General features: G+C 35.0%; 2 protein-coding genes across 2 annotated transcripts; one reads left to right on the top strand and one right to left on the bottom strand.

Annotated features, from left to right (window-relative positions):
* Positions 1-4,447: 4,447 nt before the first annotated feature.
* On the top strand, positions 4,448-10,173 carry LOC104111920 (meiotic nuclear division protein 1 homolog). Its single transcript, XM_033660192.2, has 10 exons — positions 4,448-4,592; positions 6,940-7,020; positions 8,026-8,142; positions 8,318-8,356; positions 8,436-8,543; positions 8,654-8,716; positions 8,821-8,872; positions 9,016-9,060; positions 9,150-9,229; positions 9,789-10,173. The coding sequence occupies exons 1-10, from the start codon at positions 4,590-4,592 to the stop codon at positions 9,864-9,866; spliced, it is 666 nt and encodes a 221-aa protein (XP_033516083.1). The 5' UTR covers positions 4,448-4,589; the 3' UTR covers positions 9,867-10,173.
* A 3,820-nt stretch (positions 10,174-13,993) lies between these two features.
* On the bottom strand, positions 13,994-19,666 carry LOC104111919 (vacuolar protein sorting-associated protein 32 homolog 2-like). The gene is made up of 7 exons (XM_018776227.3): positions 19,493-19,666; positions 18,736-18,842; positions 17,554-17,653; positions 16,421-16,506; positions 16,239-16,330; positions 14,979-15,093; positions 13,994-14,454 (listed from the first exon to the last, which is right to left on the bottom strand). Exons 2-7 carry the CDS (start codon positions 18,802-18,804, stop codon positions 14,263-14,265), a joined length of 654 nt encoding a protein of 217 aa, XP_018631743.1. The 5' UTR covers positions 18,805-18,842; positions 19,493-19,666; the 3' UTR covers positions 13,994-14,262.
* Between the last annotated feature and the right edge of the window lie 1,910 nt (positions 19,667-21,576).

Below are 21,576 nucleotides of genomic sequence, written 5' to 3' on the forward strand. Positions count from 1 at the left end.
ACTCACCAAAAATATGCCTAATTGATGCTCTTTGATAGGGAGTCGAAAGAAAAATTGAAGGAATTTTTGAAGTTTTGGGACGAAAATCTGCTCAAATTGAAGAAAAAGACAAAGTGCAAAAATATCGTATTTTCCCTCTAATGTGCGCTCGGTGTGCGCTCATCTGGACAAGGTCATATGCAAAGCACACGGTGCGCGCGCGGAGCTAGCCTAGCATGCGAGCAGGATTTTTGGGCAAATATTATAAGGATATTTTGGTCTTTGGAGCAAATTTTACACTATATAAAAATATCTTTTTGGCTGCCCAGCCATAATCACGAACTGGAAAGAAGAGAACATTACTTCAAGGAAGGGCTTGGAAGAGTCCAAAAACCATCCTGATCGAAGATTTGAAGAGTTTCTCTCAACTTTTTTTTTTATTTTCGTTTGTTATGGATATTGTTTTGATAATAGTCATTATATATTTTAGTATAAACATGAGTAGCTAAATTCCCTATCTAGGTTATTGTTGAACCCGTTGTTGGGTGGTTTTGAGTAAAGATTCCTGAATCGTTGATACTTATTCTATTTGTTTGGCTGTGATTTTAACGAATTCAATTGTTTGAGCTCGCAATTGTTTAAGCCCTATTTCTTAGTATTCTCGTGAAGATTGACAAGGTTGGGTCAGTCAAACAACATCACTTCGGATTAAGTTAAGGAATTACTTAACCCGATTTAGAATCATTATGGGGACATCATGATTCGACATTGACCTAGAATTGAACGAGTTTATTATCTTGATTATTTTGAAAAAAATAGTCAAGAATGATGTCCTTAGTAGTTGGGAAACTCTAGCGAATGACTTTAGGTCCAAGGTTGATAGAATAATGTCAAACAAAGATTCAAGATTTCACTCAGAGCTAGCCCGACAATTGGGGAATTCTCTACCTTAGGCCTTTTTATTATCTGCAAATTTCTTAAGTTATTCTCGACTTCTAGTTTAGTTTGTTGTTAGTTACTTGAATCTAATTCATTAGTTAATATCCACAAAACCCAAGTATATTTGTCTTTTTTTGCTCAATTTAAATTATTTAGTGATTGAGTAAACTAGAACGCCTCATAGTTCCATGTGGGATTCGACCCCGACTTATAGATGGGTAAATTATATTGCATAAGACCGTGACATATCTCTTATAGAGGTGTGTTTTGGACATCATCAATAATAAATAGAACCAATTTATATAAAAAATAAGATAATTATTCTGAACCTTTTACTCATATATTCTATTCGGTGGCGGGGCCATCTTTGTCCAAAGGGTGTCAATTGCTATTCATTCGTCATAAACTAACACTGTATATCTTGATAAAAATATGTTTTTACATACACATATTACATGTTAAATTTCTTGATTTTTTCGTATACTTACTTCGTTAGTGAAAATTCATACTCCACCACATGTTCTATTTCTAGAATTATCACCTCTCAACCTTCCTATACGGCAAGATAACTAGTACTAAAATTGGTATTTGCGAATTGCGAGACCAAGTAATCAGCTTCTGATGTTAAAATTCTTTTGGAATTTTTCCACTTAATACGTTTTATTTTGGTTTCCCAACTTCTAACAATTACTCTTATTAGTCTAATTTATCTTCTTACAAAACGAATTTATGCTTCCTGTGTACTCTATGATCAAGAACGGAGTGAACTATTTATCTAAAATTAAAGAAATAAAATAAACCATATATGCAAAACTGGATCACATAATCTTTTATTAGAAAAACTATCTAAATATTTTCTAGGCAATAGAAGTTTGTTGAAAACCCTATCTCCTAAAATAATGCAATATCCACTGGATTACAAAATCTTTGACTCATTTTCACCGGATAATAACAATCTTTCACTCCTACGTATATATTGTAACCATAGCACGGCAATTGATAGCGTACGCTCTCTCGAAAACACAAGCAAAATCAAAAGTATAAATGGCAAAAATTTCAGTTTACTACTACCTCCTCTTTATCGTCACGAGTATGTACATTCTCAGGTTGACGATTGCTCAAGATCATCAAGTTACTGATTTGCAATGCGCCGCTCCAATTTACAACGTTACATGCAAAGTGAACGATGATTGTACGCCTAGTTGTAAGGAGGAATATAAAGATAATTTTTTTGGTGCAGGTTGTATACAGGATCCAATTGATCCTCCTACTCCTGTTTGTATTTGTGGATACTATTGTTAAAGATTTCTTTGAAATGATAATATGCTAAATATTTCTCTTTAAATGTTCATTTAAATGTCATACTTATCATTTGTTTGATCGAGTTATAAGGTTGATTTCCTATGGTTAAACAAATTGATTTATCAATGAGCTATAAATCAAGTTTAGGGCGAAATTGATCTCTTAATTGTGTTTGGTCTGAAGTAAAATATTTTTCTTGGAAAATAAGTGATTCTTACTTATTTTGGCGGTGTTTGGTTAGACAATATTTTTTTTTGAAAATATATAATTCAAACAAACACTATATGAGTTGAAATAAGTAAGGACGGGGAGAGTGGTATGTAGGTCGGGGTTAAGGGGCTGGAGTGGCGGTGACGGGGTGGGAGTGTGGGGGTGGTGGTTTAGGGTGGGGTGTTGATGGGGCTTAGAGGGTGGGGTGGGGGTGGGGATATAGGCTGAGGGGTGGAAATACAGCGAGGAAGGTTGAAAAAGAATTTTGGAAAATATTTACCCTTCTTTTGATAAGGAAGTCATTTTATTCCAATTTGAGGAAAATGAGTTCATAAGAAAAATATTTTTCAAAATATTTAAACCAACCAAACATGAAAAAATCAAAAAATATTTTCGTTCGTACCAAACACACCCTTATTATTTTTTTTTTCCACTTAACATCAATTATATGAACAGAGGTCAACTTATTAAACTTTTTGTTAAACTTGATAATCTAAAGGATTGTCCCTTCCCTTCCACCCCCCCCCCCCCCCCCCTTATTTTTTTGTACTCCGTGCATTTATGATTTGTTGTTTTATGAAATAAGATACGTGCTAATTAAGTTTAAGGTCAATAGAGACTCAAGAGGCCACTTGTTATTTGTTTAAACAAAGTTTGAATGTCCAATAATCAATACTTATCCATCAAAATCATAAAACTTAAGAATTTACAATTATTCATCGTTCAATGTGTTTTCTCCTCTCTTGTCGATGTTAGACTACAACCGAGCCGACAAACAAGAGTGTAAATTTTCAACAAATATTTTATATTCAGAGGTCTACGCATTACAAAGAAAACAACTGCTTAAAATCTGTATCATTCAATTACTTTGAAATCTCATCTAATTAAGGATCTAACCAGATCAGCAGTTTGGAATTAGTCATTACAGCAGTTTGTCAAAATTTAAAAAGGTTTTTATGTAACTGTTTGGTTTTGTTTGACGAATTTTATACTTTTTAATATTATTAGCATATAATATTTACACTTTTTACTTTTTTTTTAAATTTTCTTGTCCCGAAATAGTGCAACAGCATAAATTTAATGGAACTATTTAGTCCAATTAGCATCACATCTAGTTTTCCAAGTCTTTGGTTACTAGTTTAAAACTAGCTAACTTCAATCACCAAAAAATGTTTTTATCTAGCTGTTCTAACGAATTTATGTATAATGTGTATAAAATTAATGTATAACGGCTAGAAAAAATAGATAATAAATTCTAACAACTATTTGTATAAAGATCCTATTGAGTATTACACGACTAATTTCCTCTTTAGGGGTCGTTTGGTTTGAATACGGTTTATACCGAGATAAGTTATGTTAGGATTAATTATGCTTAGATTAGTTATCCTGATATTATTTTTTATCCACTGTTTGATATGTTGTATTAAAAATAATAATTGCATAATTTCTAAGATGAAGGTATAAGTTGTTTCGACACTAATTACCCCACCCTCTACAATGTATAAGTTATCCCGATACTAATTTTAGTTTCGGGATAACTTATACCAGGTTTGCTAACCAAACAAAGTATTAATATGGTATTAAATTTTTATACCAGCACTATACCTTCTTATACCTCATACCAAACGACCACTTAGTTATTTGATATTGGATTCGTGTTAAGTGTACCGCTCTTTTTTATATATGAAATTACTTCGTCCTTTTTTTAGCCCTTTTTCATTTGTGCATCTTTCTCCAGTATTAGGGGTCGTTTGGCTGAGAAATAAGTTATCCCATTATTAATTATTTCGGAATTAGATCTCACCCTTTTATGGGGATAAAAAAATACTACAATCTTTGAATAACTAGTTCGCCCGAAATTAGTTATATCACGATTTTATCCCAACCAAATATATAATAAACTCATCTTAAATTTAATTCAGAATTTAGTTACCCCTTGTCCTCGTACCAAACGAGCCCTTACAATACCAAATGAACCAGCCTTTATAAATATTTTTCCAGTACCAAATATAGCGGTAGAGCAGTGAGGCTAAAGAACATTCCCGCCAAAATCAAGCATTTTCAAAATCTTCAAAAAGCTTCATTCACAGTTTCGAATCACTATCAGCTCCGTTCAGCTTCTTGCAAACAAAGTCAATTGCCGATATCGCTAATTCCAGATGGTAAGCATTTCTACATTCTCTAAACCCTAGCTTATCAATTTCCGTACAATCTGTTGTGATTTGCGGCTTTGCTCTAGCGTAAATACTATAGCTGAATCCATTTGTACACGGTATCGAAATCCTGAAATGAAATTTCTGTAATAGATGTACTTTTCTGATTATTTTGTGCTCCGATTAAGGTATTTATCACAGCTTAATATCATTTTAAATACGCACGCATATGTGATAATTCACGCATTAAATTCAGTGAAGGAAGTGCTTTTGTAGCCTCAATTAGTCTGTGTTTGCGGCTTTGTGCGAGTTTAAATACGTTGCTGAATCTAATTTTCAGTGTATCGAAGTCATAAAATGAAAATTTTGGTAATAGATGTAATTTTTACTTTTGAGAAAGAATAATAGATGTAATTTTCTAATTTTTTTCTGCTCCAATTAAGGTAATTACCGCAGCTTAACATCATTTTTAAATACACACGCATATGTGTTTGTATATATGTGTGTGTGTCTGCACACAGTTAAATTCAGTGTATGAAGTGATTTTGTAGCCTCAATTAGTCTGTCTTTGCGGCTTTGTGCGAGCGTAAATACGTTGCTGAATCTGATTTTCACGTTATCGAAATCCTAAAATAAAATTCACTGGTTGTGGCAGAACGATTTTGGTAATAAATGTATTTTGTTTTTGTTAGAACTTTTTTGCGTTCTGATTAAGTTATGTAATCCTTTTTTTGCTCTTCGTCTTAACTGAAATATGTATAGCTGTGTGTGTTTGCGGCTTTGCACAAGTGTAAATACGTTGCTGAATCTAATTCTCATGGTATCGAAATCCTTAAATGAAATTTACCGGTTCCATCACATTTTTCAGATAATTTGCTGAACGGTAATTGATGTAATTTTTTTGTACACTTTTTTTTCTTCGCTCTGATTAAGGTAAATATCGCAGGTCAACATCATATTTTGAATACACAAATGTGTGTTTGTATTTAGGGGTGTGTATATATACACACACATATATATACTTTCTCGTGTGCTTCTGTATCCTCAATTTATTTTTATTTTTTTGCGCTCCGACTAAGGTAAACATGGCAGTGTAACACCATTTTTTAATACACACACATAAGTGTTTGTGCCTTTGTTTTGATGCATTAGATTCAGTGTGGGAAGTGTGCTTCAGTTGCTGCAATTAGTCTGCTTTCTTCATTATCTGAACCATATAAGATGAGGCTAGTTGTCTTATAATTCAATCTGTCTTGTGCTGCTGATTTTTTGAATTGTAATCGGTGAGGTGGCTGTGTGACTTGTTTCTTTTTTACTCAGTCTTCAACTTTTATGTAATCTTTTTTTGCTCTTCGTCTTAACTGAAATATGTATAGCTGTGTGTTTGCAGTTAGCACGAGTGTAAATACATCACTGAATCTAATTTTTCACTATATTCGAATCCTGAAATGAGATTTATTGGTTCCATTGCAAAAGTTTCAGATTTTGTGATGGATCTTTTTCAGTAATAGATGTATTTTATTTTGTTAAACTTTTTTGCGCATTGCAGTTTAACACCATTTCTGAATACAAATGTGTGTATATCTAAGTGTGTGTGTGTATTACAATTCTTTCACCTTATATCCAGTGTAGGAGGTGCTTTTGTAGCCTCAATTAGTCCGTTCTCTTCGTTATCTGATTCATATAACATGAGGCTTAGTTATCTTATAATTCAATACCTTTCTCGGGCCCCTGATGTTTTGAATCGTAATTATTAGATGGATGTGTGGATTTGTTTCCTTTTTAATTTCTTCTTAATTTTTTATGTAATCTATTTTTTTCCTCGTCTTAACTGAAATGTGTATAGCTGTGGCCCCTGAGGCTCAGTTCAAGTGGTAAAGGTTGAGGGACTTGTGACTTTGGTTACACGTTCGGGCCCTGTGCCATGCGAACTAAGCATGGTATTTAAGTGGAGAAGGGTAGAGGGGCAGGTCCATTATCCGCGAGTTTCAAATGGTGCGGTTGGTCCTAAGGGTTGGCCCAGACAAATTTCTCGGTCATAAAAAAAAAAGCAAAAGTATAATTGTGGTTTCTGCAAGTAATTATCTAAAAAGGAGAAAAAATGTTCCACATTGAGGAACTTTATTATGCCGATGTTGCTCTGTATATAGCTAAAAAATTATATTAATGCCCTTTCACTAATTTCCATGGATGTCATACTTTGGCGTTGGAGCATACAAGTGCAATCCTGTAGGTCTGGAAGTCTGCTATGAACTCTAAATTATATAACAGCAACTTTGATTGAAGTATGTAGCACAGATGCATATGAGTTCTGTGATTTTCAGTATCCAACTCCTGATTTCTTTCTTGTGAACAGTCGAAGAAAAGAGGTCTTTCATTGGATGAGAAACGAGAGAAAATGCTGCAGATCTTTTATGATTCACAAGATTTCTTCCTCGTAAGTATACTAGTCGTTATTTTGGGTTCCAAAAGAAGTGGAGCTTTTTATTTTTGCTATAAGATCATGCATAATTACAATGGAGATCAATGCCATTTAATTCAACTAGTGGTTTTAGTATTGTTGCACGTCCTTCGGACCCACATCACTTGTGGGAAATGACTAATTCCTAAGTTGTATTTGTTTTTTTACTCAATTTGTGCTACTGATCTTTTCAGAAACCGGTTATATCATGAAATTCGCTATATCTGGAGAAATATAACATCATCCTGACTATTCTTTCTGTAACTATTGTGTGACTTTTCTTTCTGTATCTATCGTGCTTTGCACCGCCATTCTTCTGTGGGTGATAAGCATGCCATGGTGAGAAAAAGCATTTGAAAATCCATTGGTAGTATCTGTAATTTAGTATGATATGCATGAATATCTAGAGCAGTGACATTACTTAACGGAAAGTAACATAATGGATAATGTATCTACTTTAAGGGCTTTGTTAAAACTTTAGCAGCATTTATGCTATCCAAACTTAGCAGAGGGATCTTTTAGATGTTTTACCGGAGAGCTCAAAAGTTTCGGAATAGCTGAAGGTTCTTGTCTGACGTGGCTTGTGATATTTCAGAACAAGATGTAATTTGTTAGATAGTTATATAGCGACAGTCACATCTTCTCTTAGTTGTCTTCTCCTGGAGTTACCTTAATGAACAGACCAGGTCGTCTTGTGGTATCTGTGTTTAATGTATTCAAGAATGAGTCTCAACCTGCCTCACCCACCAAACTCTGTATAATTATCTAATTTCAACCTGTTATTTCTGACATCTGATCCGGGAACAGTGCACTTATTGCCTTCAGGATTAAGTTAAATATATCTTCCAGTTACTGCTGGAGCCTGGAGGACAAATCACACTTTATTTATTTATAGTATCACACTTTATTTATTTGTAGTATAATTATTACTGCGTTATGATCTAATTATTATTACATTTTTCAACTCCTTTGTTATTTCAGCTCAAGGAACTTGAAAAGTTGGGTCCTAAGAAAGGTGTTATCAGTCAGTCAGTGAAAGATGTCATCCAATCTTTGGTGGACGATGACCTTGTGTTTAAAGACAAGATAGGGACCTCTGTGAGTAATATCTGGATTGTGTTATAACAGCATCATTCTTCTAATACTCTGCTACTAAGCATAAAGTTGTTCATCTATGTTTTATGTGCTATAACAGCACCATCCTTTTACCCTCCAGAAGTTTTTATTTTCTTCAAACAGCCTCAATTATGTTAGCTGACTTGCGAAATTCCAGGTATACTTTTGGAGCCTGCCAAGTTGTGCTGGGAACCAGGTAAGTAGTTGGATTAATCTTTTGCACATGCTTGTCATCTTCATTTTCAGCTGCTTCATACTTGTTTCTCATTCAACAGCTGAGAAATGTAACTAGAAAGCTTGAGACTGATCTCCAGACCAATAAAAAGCGGCATGCTGAACTTGTTGAACAATGCAAGGCTTTGAAAAAGGGACGGGAAGAATCTGTAAGTACACCAACTTCTAGATGGTCCTCTAAATTAATCTTGATATAATTTTGTAAGGATGAGTTGAGCTGATGGACTATTTCTGCTTTTCACTTCTGTGGCATTACTAGGATGCACGAGAAGAGGCATTGCATGAGCTGAAAGCTATTGAACAGAAACATAATGAACTTAAGGTTGAGGCACACTTTTTGATATTTTTGGACTTACGAAATTAATCGTCATACTGGGTTAGCATTTTTATGCTAAAAAACTGAACTTTGATGATTTTGTTATTCAGGAAGAGTTGGCGCAGTATGCAGACAGTGATCCTGCTACTCTTGAAGCAATGAGTAAGGAACTTTGAGCATCCTTTTAAGGCTTAATATAGTATTACTGGACAATGGTTTTAATTATTCAGCAGTCATTGTGCACGCACCAATGTGCTGTTCTTTATTATGTGGTGTTTCCTGACTTGTGAATTTCTTTTTGACAGAGAAGGCAATCGAAGTTGCCCATTCAGCAGCTAATAGATGGACTGGTTTGGCTATTCCTGCATTATCCAGTTATTACCTTGTAACTTCCATTATTGGGTCTCTTTCTTAATGATCATGTGCATTTGCTATACAGATAACATCTTCACTTTGAGACAATGGTGTTCCAATAACTTTCCCCAAGCAAAAGAGCAACTTGATCACCTATACAATGAGGTACAGAGCAAAATCCATAGTAAGAACCATGAATTTGTTTATACAGGATTGTGAACTGCTGCTAGATCATGCACCACTTGAATATATCAGATGAGGTTAGAGAGTTAAAGCTACTTAACCATATTTCAATTCAACTTTGCGACTATGATTCCTCTCCACTTTAAAATACAGAGTATGCCGTGTAACGCCATGAAGCATCTCAAACAATGGAAACTGAATTAGATCAACTCTTTGTACTTTGTAAAAAGGGGTTCTAGTAGGTACTTAGTTATACATTGATATAGCCTTCAAAGCTTTCTATCTCATCCCTCCTGCAAGCCCTTGTGATCCTACACCTGATCCTAGTCCCCTATAATCCCTCTGATTTTTTCTTTGGTTCTTTCACTATTTCTTGTTTGCAGTTTTTGAACTTGACTGAAGATAGGCAATATTGCCTTTGTCCATAGGAATAGTTAGTTTTGGTTGAAAAATTGAAAGAAACAATCTAAGTGCAGATGCATTGTTTAATAACAAACTTTCCCTACCTTGTGTAATTGGTCTTTTCCTTGTGTTATGACAGGTGGGAATAACAGATGACTTCGACTACTTTGAGTTGCCGGCAGTGGTTCCTCTTCCTGTTACTAATGATGAGCTTTAATTTGGCTGAAAGCCAGATAGACATGCTGTCGTTATGTTCTTTGACCTTTTGCTATGTTTATTTTTTCCAGAGGTATAGAAGTTGGTTCTTGCTTTAATAATTTGAATGATGAGAAGCATTATCGAAATCGAATATGCAGACTTATCATTTAGTTAGTGCCATGTGTGTGCATTTAGTCTGGGCAGCTGAATAGCCATAATATTGCATTATGTGCTTTGTCGGCGACCTCTGAGCGTGAATTCAAGGACAAGGGAAAATATTGTGCTGTTCAATCTGGTATGATAGATGATCCTCGTTATGCTTTTAATTTCCTATTAATGCTGATGCTGCGAAAGAACTGATTGTTTTATCAAGCCATAGATGTGAAAACAGGACTTATGATATGTGACTTCTATTCTGACTGAGATAATTTTTTTGGTTGAAAGTTTAGCTTCTGAAATGTATATGCAGAAACCTCCGGGACATAATACTGTCATTAGGCTAATCCTTTTCCCGGAAGAGGGCTAGGGAAAGGAAAAATATAGTCGGAGAAAGTAAAGAAATTTATGTTCTTTTCTTTGTTTGCGTTGAAAAGAAAGTAAGGGGAGAAATCTGAGGTTATTTTTCTTCTCATTCAATTCAATTAAGAAATGGCTAGAGAAAATAAAATTAGATGCAGAGTTGTAAAATGAGGATCTGAAATGTAAAGTAGATTCTAAAGGCATGTTCATTTATAATCCAGCTACACGTTTTGTCGTTTCTAATTGAGGAGTTAACGGTTTTTTGGCTTGTGATTGAGACTTGGGTCACAAGCTGTGGAGGGGAAGGATATAATTTTTTTCTTTGATAACCGTGATTTTAAGGTTAGTTCACGCACACTTCGACCAGTTTCATAGCGTGTCTGTTGTTTTTCATTAGCTAGATAATTTTATCCACCAAGGCTTGGACAAAATCACCTAGTATTTTTGCCTTCTTTCGAGAGTTAGAATTTGAGATTTTATGATTCTTAATTCACCTATGTATTATTGTCTTGATAATTTTTCGGTTGTAATTGTTTATTATCTTTTTTGGTTTAACCATCTAGTGTTATGGTGTATTTATTGACTCGATTGGGCAGATGTTATTTCAATGTCACGCTACAATATACGTTGTCGTGTTGATAAATTCTTCAATTTTGGAGGCCGAAACTAGGAGTTGCTATTGGTTGAATTCAAGTCCAGATTTTTGAGATGTGCCCAATTTGCTGTGACCAAAAAACCCAACAACGGTTAGATACATGAACGTCAAAAAAACAACGACCAATTCCATTTTAAAATTTGAAAATCTAAGGAAACAATGAAGAAACGGGAAAGAATAATAAGACAAGCAATCATGTTTTTCATGGTTGCAACTGGCAAGTGGGGAAGGAATTTTCATTTATTAGAAGAGGTCATATCTGTATTCATAACGTGCAGTGAATATTAACCTTACACGTGTCCCTTAATCAACGGCTAAAAACAGGTAATTTTATTGAGTCCTCACCAGACAGGGAAGAAATCTAGTTTGACAGAGTGGATACTGAGTGGAGATCCTTTACAATCAATTTTTAAAAAAAAAAAAGGCAAATAGGGATTGAGGACTCCCTCATCTCTGCCTCCTTTTTAAATACCAATTTTTTAGGGAGTAAACCATAGCTTAGAATTTTTAGAGATAGAAAAGAGTAGAGAAAAAAAAAGTCTCAAGAAAGAAGAAAGATGGAGGTCTTGAGACTCTGTTTAATGGCTATTTTTGGTTTGGTTTTGGCATTGGCTATTCCTTCTATCAATGCTCAAGTCCCTGAGCCTGCTCCTGCCCCTGCAAGTGATGGTAAGCCTTCCAATTTTTTTCAACCCCCCCCAAAATGTGTATTTGAGATTTGATAATGTATGAACAATTCTTGGCTCGAGAAATAGATCTAGGATTTATCAGCAATAGTACCACTTCTTAACACACACACACACACCTATATATATTTTTTCGGTTCAATCATCTAGTATTCAAAGTTAATTCACTACCTAGCTAATTCAGATTCATGACGAGTGGGCACATTAAGGGGCTAAGCGCTCCATACTAGAGTTCTCCGTTTTTAGGTCTGAACTTGAGACTTCTGGTTAAAGATGGAGTAATTCCGGTCATCCCGTTGAACCCACTTTCGCCCACCTACCTCCGCCCCTGCCTGCCGCATCTCTTGATGGTTACTGTGGCCAGTGGCGGAGCCACATGTAAGGAAGGAATATAATCCCCTTTATCTCAAAATTACACTATGCAATAGGGCAAAATCAATTTTTTTTGTTGTGTATATATATATATATATATATATATATATATATATATATATATATATATATGGGGCGGAGCTAGAATGCAAGATACGGGTTCGGCTGAACCTGATAGCTTTGGTCCAAACTCTATATTCATCTTAAAAAATTCATCGTATATGGATAGTGATTAACTTCAGAACCCAGTGACTTAAACAGACTAGAATCCGGAATCTATAAACTTCAAATCCTAGCTCCGACTCTGATAAATATATAAATCATCAAATAGGAGATAAATGTACCATTTTGGTGATCATAATATAATTGTTCTATTGGTTTGCTTTTCGCAGGAGTTGCAATTGACCAAGGTATAGCCTATGTGCTAATGCTGGTTGCTTTGGCAATTACCTACATTATTCACTGAGCAATGTGTATAGCCTCCGTTGCATTTTTTTTTTTTTTTTAATTTTCTTTTGGTTGTGACGGATAATGGTAGGCATGATTTGATCATGTATTTCATACTCTTGTATTCTTTTGGAGGTTGAAATTTGCTATTTCTTTCATTCAATGATTAGATTGTAGAAATTCTTTAAATCTTCCTTCTACTTTCCATTATGTATGGTATTTGTCTTTTCCATATTAACAACAGCTATATCTCAGTCGCAAACAAGTTGGAGTTGGCTATATGACATCTACTTTTAGTGTGTTCGATAGTTGGAGACACACCAACTCGGGCAGCTACAACAACAACAACATACCCAGTGAAATCCCACAAGTAGGGTCCAGAAAAAGTAATATGTAGGCGGATCTTTTCGCTAACATTGTGAAGATAAAAAAGATGTTTCCAGGAAACCTTCAGCTCAAACTCGGGCAGCCAAGTGCCTAGCAAAAAATATTACTACAGACAGAAGAATACCAAAGATATTTCTTGCCTCTGGGCATGACCAGCTAATATTTTACCGACAAAAAATGCTACCAAGGTTTTACCTTAAAAAAAAATCATGTTAAACGTAGTATTCATACTGGAAAATGGAAATTATGATCATCACCACCTATTTCAGAGATTTCTAGCAAAATCTTTTTCAAATAGGTAAAAGTCTTTCTCCCTCTCTAACTATGCTTTTAAAAAAGCGACACTTCACCCCTTTCAAATGCAGAAATTCAAAATTCATAACAAATAAGTGAATTAGACAGGATTTTTTTTTTAAGAAATCAGAATAAGTGGTGGATCGGGTGGATGAGTTTTTTCAATTTTCATCGTAAATGTGATATGATTGTACAAATAGAAATATGGGGAGTCTAGAATTTTAATAAAAATTTTTGGATTTTAAAAAAAAAATGCGAGGGAGTAAAAGATGAAAACTACTACCAATGCCGGAGAGTCTAGAAATTATGCTAGTCCTTTTTATTGGGATTAGAGAGTATGCTTCTAGTCTTATTACAATCATTGTTGATTGCTGATTCAATTCAACAAAACTTTTGTTTTGAGTTTAAAAAAATTAATATTAAACAACACATTTTGTGGTAACAAACACGGCATTTCATAAATATCCTCTTTAGCAGATATAGCATCACTGAGGAAAATTCAAGATAAAAGAGAAAATTGTATGAACATAAGATTTTAATGAGCATGGACCACAAAATACAATGACACAGCATCCAGGGGCAGACCTAGTTAATAAGTTAGTGGTTCACGTAAATAGGGTAACTTCAGTAATTTGTCCGTATCCTATATAAAGTTTTAAGAAATTTTCTAAATATTTATAAATATTTGACTATGTTGTATATCAATTTGAGGTCAGAACCCATAAACTTCAAATATTGAATACGCCTATGATATCACCACTCGGGAAAATTAAAAAATAAAGATAATGACAGAGTAAGCATAAATATTTTTATTAGCATGGACCACAAACTGCAATTGCAAATATCTATTTTCTGCAACACCTCTATGTACAATATGGTCCAAAGCAGATATCAAATATATATATGTGAAAGCAACAGCAGTAGTCTCTTAATCTTTGAAACAGTGTTGCTTACTTTTCACCAATCAGTAACTAACCATAGAAAGTAACTCCAAATTCTCACCAATTGATAAGCTATAGTTTACCACAGCTAAAACAATAGAAGATGGTCTAATCTTAAAGAGCCATCTCTGCTTGTAAAGCAGCAAGTTCATTGTCTTCAGCAGCGCGATTTTGAGGGATCGGGCGAGCAGGTTGCTTCCTTGCTGCGACATTCACTGTCGCAGCAGGGGTTGCAGTTGCTGGTTGAAGCAACTGCTCTTCCAATTCAGCACTTTCCAATTCTTCAAGTTCTGCTTCCAATTCATCCTACAAGGACAAAATGATAAACTAATTAGTTTTACGCTAGCTGTTAGCCTGCCGCAACCCTCCTTTATTCAGGTTTGGGACCGGTAAATTGAGCAAAATTACAGATAAAGATGAACTTAAATGGAGAGACAAAGATGAGTTTAAATAAAGTGCAGAATATATAATGTCCATCAATGAATACAAATAGAGGACTCATCATAAATTAGCTAGTTTCATACTAGCTGTCAGCCTATTGCAACCCTCCTTTATTTTGGCTTGGGACATGCAAATTTGAGCAAAATCACAGGACAAAGATGAGCTTACATGGAGCGACAAAGATGAGCTTATATCCTTCTTTATTTGGGCTTGTATAAATGATACATTCTTTTTATATTTATTTTCTAATATCGGTTTAAATGGAGAGATTTAGACCGTATTCGTATAGCAGACCTTAACTTACTTGAAATTGAGGACTAGTTATTTTATTATAAAGAATACAAATAAAGACTGGAGGGGATAATAATAATCAGAGATAGGCATGGAACCTCATCAAAGTCAGCTGCTGAACCAATAGGAGTGGTCAAAGCCTCCTGTATTTGCTTTATGTTCTCAGTTTGTTCATTTATTTCGTCCATTGTCTTGTCCACATCATCAATTTTCCTGTAAAACAGATGTATTTTAGGCGCTACAAGTTTATTAACATACTTACCACAGTTAAAAGAGCAAATAACCTTCCAAGAAAACTTAACCAATCGCACTCAACATGTTATATGTATAAAAAAGCGCAATTCAATGCACAAGGTATCTCGCGTTCACACGGGGTCAGGAGAAGGACTACACTCCTTAGTAGTTATTTTTACGGTTCGAACCTGTAACCTATAGGTTACATGAAGATAACTTTATTGTTGTTCCAAAGCAAGTATTAGGGGCAACTTGATGCATGTTATATGTATAAAAATGGACAGTCCGGTACACAAGATATTTCGCGTTCACACAGAGTTCGAAGAAAGACCGCAAGCTACTTTTACGGCTTGAACCCAAGAGTTATAGATTACACGAAGATAACTTCACCGTTGCTCCAAGGCAAGCATTAGTGTCAACTTGATACATGTTATATGTATAAAAAAAGGATGTCCGGTGCACAAGGTATCTCGCGTTCACGCAGGGTGTGGAGAAGGACCACACGTCCATACCTCTTAAGGGGCGCGATGTAGACATCCTACCCTAACACAAGCAATATTGACTACTTTCACGATTTGAACCCGTGATCTACAAGTTACACGTAGATAACTTTACTGTTGCTCCAAGGCAAGCATTAGTGGCAACTTGATGCATGTTATATGAATAAAAAAGGCAGTCTGGTGCACAAGGCATCTCACGTTCACAAAGAGTTCGGAGAAGGACCGCACCCTTTAAGGAGTGATATAGACAACTTACCCTAATACAAATATTAGTGGCTGCCTCCACGACTCAAACATTAGACAAATAACTTTATTGTTGCTCCAGGACAAGCATTAGTGGCAACTTGATGCATGTTATATGTATAAAAAAGGGCAACCCGGTGTACAAGGCATCTTGCGTTCACATAGAGTCCGGAGAAGGACCACACCCTTAGACACCCTACCCTAATACAAACATTAGTGGCTGCTTCCACGGCTTGAACCCGTAATTTATAAGTGACACAAAGATAACTTTATTGTTCCTCCGAACAAGCATGGGTGGCAAACTTGATACACGGTGTATGTGTCGAAGTATAGGAAAACAACAAACAATAAAAAGGAAATAAAGTCAGTTTTGTCACTTACATTGCTTTTTGCATTGCTTTCATTGTAGCTGCTGAGATTCTCAAAGCATCAAGAGTTTCAGTTGTAGCTTTAGCACTTTCTAATATTATCATCTGCACATTGAAAATTTGACATGTAATTTATTTATGACAAATATAATTTTACGTAGCACCACACAAAAAGGCTGGTAATGAACGAGCAACCTGATCATGAATGCGAAGTTGGGAACTGCCAAGCCTTTCAATTTCCTGTTCATAAAGCTTCTTCTTTTTCAAACATTGAATAGCCGCTGCAATAAAAGAACGATAATTAAAACTTCTGAAGGAGGGGAGCCTTGGAGCAATGATAAAGTTGTATTTGTGTGACCTATAGGTCACGGGTTTAAAAGAACGATAATTAAAACTTCTCTTTCGTTCCTAAGAAGAAGGGGAGCCTCGGAGCAATGATAAAATTATTTTTGTGTGACCTATAGGTCACGGGTTTAAAAGAACGATAATTAAAATTTCTCTTTCCTTCATAAGAAGAATGGGAGCCTTGGAGCAATGGTAAATTTGTCTTTGTGTGACCTATAACTCACGAGTTTAAAAGAACGATAATTAAAACTACTCTTTCGTTCATAAGAAGAAGGGGAGCCTTGGAGCAATGTTAAAGTTGTCTTTGTGTGACATATATATATGTCACGAGTTCGAGTAGTGAAAACAGCCTCTAATGCTTGCATTTTGGATAGGTAAAATTGTCTCAGTGTGATCTATAGGTCACAGATTCGAACCGTGAAATCAACCACTAATATTTGTATTAGGTTACATTACATGACTTGAAATACGACCTTTCACCGAACTCTGTGTGAACGTGAAACGCCTTATGCCTTAAAGCGAGAAATTTCAAGATATGACAAAGCAAGAATGCTTATTGCAGTACTAAAACATTAGAAGTCAGTAAAAACGCAGTAATATCATTACTCTCGAAAATTGAATAGCTGCGCCAAAATCAATGTCTAATTTATGCGGTACATTCCGGATTTCGAAAGTCAAACTTTGATTATGAATTTAAAAATAGAATCTTTAAGTTTTTTGAAATAAAATATATATAATATTTGAAAATTACGTTAAAAATACTACTATAAGTCACAATAATTAACAATTCAAAATATTTTAAAGGCATATGAAAGAATCAGTATCAAAGAAAAACTCTTTGGACTTTCGAGATCCGTACACTAACATATACATTGGGACGAAGGGAATAATAAATTTTCCTTCTAGTTCACAAAAAGACTAGAAATTTCCTGAAAACACATATTGTGAAAATATGACTATAAGCAAACAATTCTCAACCATACCTCTCTTATTCTTAGCTTTTGTAAACTCTTTGGCCTTTTCAACCTCCACAGAAACCTTCTTCAAGAATACTTTTTCCTTCTTCTCTAGATTCTCTAAATGCTAGACAATAAGAGAAACGAAAATTTCAAATACATGCATTGTCTTAGAAGTGATGATTTCTTTAATGCACTAATTTTTCAATCATTACTTTAATATTATCAAAAGAGCTGCCTCCAAAGGAAATCTTGATGTAATTGGTAAAATTACTGTCATTTGACTAGAATGTCACAAGTTCGATCCGTAAAAATTGTCTTTTGCAGAAATGCAGGATAACACTGCGTATAATAAATCCTTGTGGTCCGGCTCTTCTCGGGACCCCAGGCGTAGCGGAAACTTAGTGCATCGGGCCTTTTTTATCAAAAGGGCAGCCTGATGCAGGAAGTATCTTGCATTCACGCGGGGTCCGGGCTTGTACGCCAATCAGTGTAATGTTAGATAGCCTACCCTAATACAATCAGTGGCGGACGCACATGGTGGAAAGCGGGTTCAACTGAACCCGCTTCGTCAAAAAATAATACTGTATATATATATAAATTACGATTAAAACTGCATAAATTTGGTATAAATATTTTATTTGAACCCACTTGACAACTACTATTTTACGACTAAAGTTATGTACTTCTAAGATTGAACCCGCTTGCACAAAATCTTAGGTCCGCCACTGAATACAATCATTAATGACTGCTTCTTGGCTCGAACCCGTGACCTATAGGTCATACGGAGACAACTCGTGACCAACATTACTTTAATATTATCATCCACTATTATTAATACGATATATAAGTTAAGTTAACATCTTAGAATCCGTAATCCTTTAGTTTTGAATGCTATTCCGTGTTAAAGATCTCCCCCTTCACCCCGCTTCGAACATTCACTAGGATCTATTAGTCACATTTTGATGCTCCAATCATTAACCATCTATTTTGTATTATTCTCGACAAATAAGCGCTTAGTCAATTACTGTCATATAAAATGGGACAGAAGAAACATCATTTAAGATACACTTTGAATAATTCAACATATCATACTTAAAAATAAACCAAATAAAAATGTCAAATTAGCAACTGTTATAATTTAGAATAAATGATTAAATTGCATAGGAATTTCAAACACAACACTATCAATTACATGATGATCTGTACCTCATTTAACTTTTCAAGAGTTGCAAGAATATTTGGTTCCTCCTTGGGTTTCCCAAGTAACCTAAACATCTTCCCAAATACAATTCAATAGTAACCCTTCTTTATTCCTGTGTCGAAACCAACAAAAAATGTAAACAAACTTTTATGAATAAAACATCCAAGTAAAAAGATTTTCCAATCGAAAACAAAATTTCAGAGATAGCATAAACCGAATATATATACATATATATCTCTAAATATTACACATGCAAAATTTTCTTTTCTATATGCACAAGCAATAACATTATTATTTTTTCAGTATTCAACCAGAGTTTGGAATCTACTCCTAAATATATACTACATATGCAAAATTATATATATTTTTTCAATGCAAGATTTTCTTTTCAATATGCAGACCTTGATGGACAGAATTATTCCATATTATTTGTACGAAATTAGAGGCGAAGTCAGGATTTGAAACTTATGAGTACGAAATTTTAAGACTCTTAAGTTACATGGTTATAAATTAATAATTTATACATATTTAATAAATTTCTTAAGATGAATACATGATTTGACCAAAGATACTGGGTTCGGTCGAACCAATACCTTCTACTCTCCCTTCGCCCCGGGCTAGATAGTGAAATTAGTTTAGGTGCACGCAAGCTGACTCAGTGTAATTAGTCCAGGTGCATGCAAGCTGATTGTAAAACAAAAAACAAAAAAAGAGAAAGATACTCAACATGCACATGTACTTAGAAAGAGGAAGTTAACCAACCTGCTATATGCCAATTCCTTTATGCCTATCGAATATCGATCGCTCTAAGTTCGAATTACGCCTTTTGATTTACAATGGGAAAATAAAAGACTGAAGAAAGAATAACGTAGAACTAATTCGGAATTAAGCGAGAAAGCTAGAGGACGGCAACCCTAAAACTTTCTTACGTTACGTTATTATAACTTTATTTCCTTTTTCTATGTTCTTATTGATTAAGAATAGATTCCTAAGTAGGCTTTAATTTGTTCTCTATGATATCTAAGTTGAGTTGGGTGTAAACTAATCCTTTCATATTATCCCTTAGTATTTAGAGTGTCAACAATTTTTTATTTGAGTATATTTTTATTAGAATTTATATTTTAAAAATTTGTCACTTCAATTTTTGAATATAAGAATATCATTTAAACTTTATTTAAAAACAATTAATGAATAATATCATACTAAGATGTTTTATCATGCTATTAACCGCTTAAAGATATAATATAATATATAATCTATGTATAACCATATATAATCAGTGTCTACTTTATATATATTTGTAGACAATAAATTTGCGTCGAGAAAATAAAATCAAGACCGAAAATATTGCAACAATCGTAGTATTTGATTTTAAATATTTGAGTTCAAATATTTGCATGTTACACTCTCTATGGTTCCTCTGGTTCTACTTTTCCAATATAAATTCAAGGGCCTTTGAGCTTGATCTTGAACCTATATTTGTTGTCACAAGCGATGATCTAGAATTCAACTAGCACGAACTTTGATTTGAACTCGTACTCCTTAAATCTGATTTGTTTTTCGTTCTTGAGCTTGAACTTGATTTCTTGAACTTGAAGCTTGAAACTTGTAGAGAAATTTGCAGCGTTTGATCCACGAGCTCTCTCTTGCTTCTTGTTATAATTTTTGGTGTCTTTTCTGGGTTATGAAGACCCCTATTTATAGTTGTGGGAGGGAAGCGTTATGATAAGAACAAACTCTTTCCGACCAATCAAATCAGTAACGATCCGGCCAGTCGTTTTGAGTATTATAACTCCGTTCCTCCATTTACTTCTCAATTTATACTTTATAGTTATTTTATGACTTACCGGGTTAGTTGATTCGAGTCCGGAAGAAATTCAGAGTGAAATAAGACACTTAGTCTCATAATTAAAAATTTAAGTTAGAAAAGTGGATCGGATATGGACCTATGTGTAAACGACCTCAGATTTGAGTTTTGATGATTCCAATAGCTCCGTATGGTAATTTTGTACTTAGGAGCGTATCCGGAAAAGTATTTGGAGGTCCGTAGTGTAATTATGCTTGAAATGCCAAAAGTTGAATTTTTGGGAAGTTTGACCGCGAGGTTGATTTTTTGATATCGGGATCAGAATCGGATTCTGAAGATTTGAATACCTCCTTTATGTCATTTATGACTTGTGTGCAAAATTTGACGTCAATCGGACGTGATTTGACAGGTTCCGGAGTCATTTGTAGAAATTAGAAATTTCAAAGTTTATTAGGCTCATTATTTGAGGTGATTTGAGGGTTCGACTAAGTTCGTATAATGTTTTAGGACTTATTGGTATATTTGATTGAGGTTTCGTGGGGCTCCGGTGAGTTTTGGATGGTTAACGGATCAATTCGAACTTAGAAGAAAAAGCTGAAGTTTTTGCCCTCTTATGCAATCGCACCTGCGGAAATTCCATCGCAGGTGCGAGCTAGCAGAAGCGAACCTGGCAAACGCAGGTGCGAAAATGGACCGTGGGACGGTGGTCGCAGGTGCGAGGGAAATTCTGCACCTGCGTGAGCGCAGATGCAGAAGGACGCGCGCAGAAGCGGCTTGCGCAGAAGTGCACACAAGCACGCACATGCGGGCAAGGCGCAAATGCGGGGGTTTTTCCGCACATGCGGTTGGCGCAGAAGCGGCCAAGTTGCCACAGGTGCGAAAATCCCTGGGCAGTACAAAAACAGAGGGGTTCCGAGCTTTGCCGTTTTTGGACATTTCAAGCTCAGGTTGGGCGATTTTGAGCAAGGTTTACACGGGAAATCTTGAGGTAAGACCCTTGTGATCATTTCTACTCCATAATATTGAATTATCATCGAAT

Source organism: Nicotiana tomentosiformis, chromosome 6 (assembly GCF_000390325.3).
Source record: "Nicotiana tomentosiformis chromosome 6, ASM39032v3, whole genome shotgun sequence".
Lineage (NCBI taxonomy): Eukaryota > Viridiplantae > Streptophyta > Magnoliopsida > Solanales > Solanaceae > Nicotiana > Nicotiana tomentosiformis.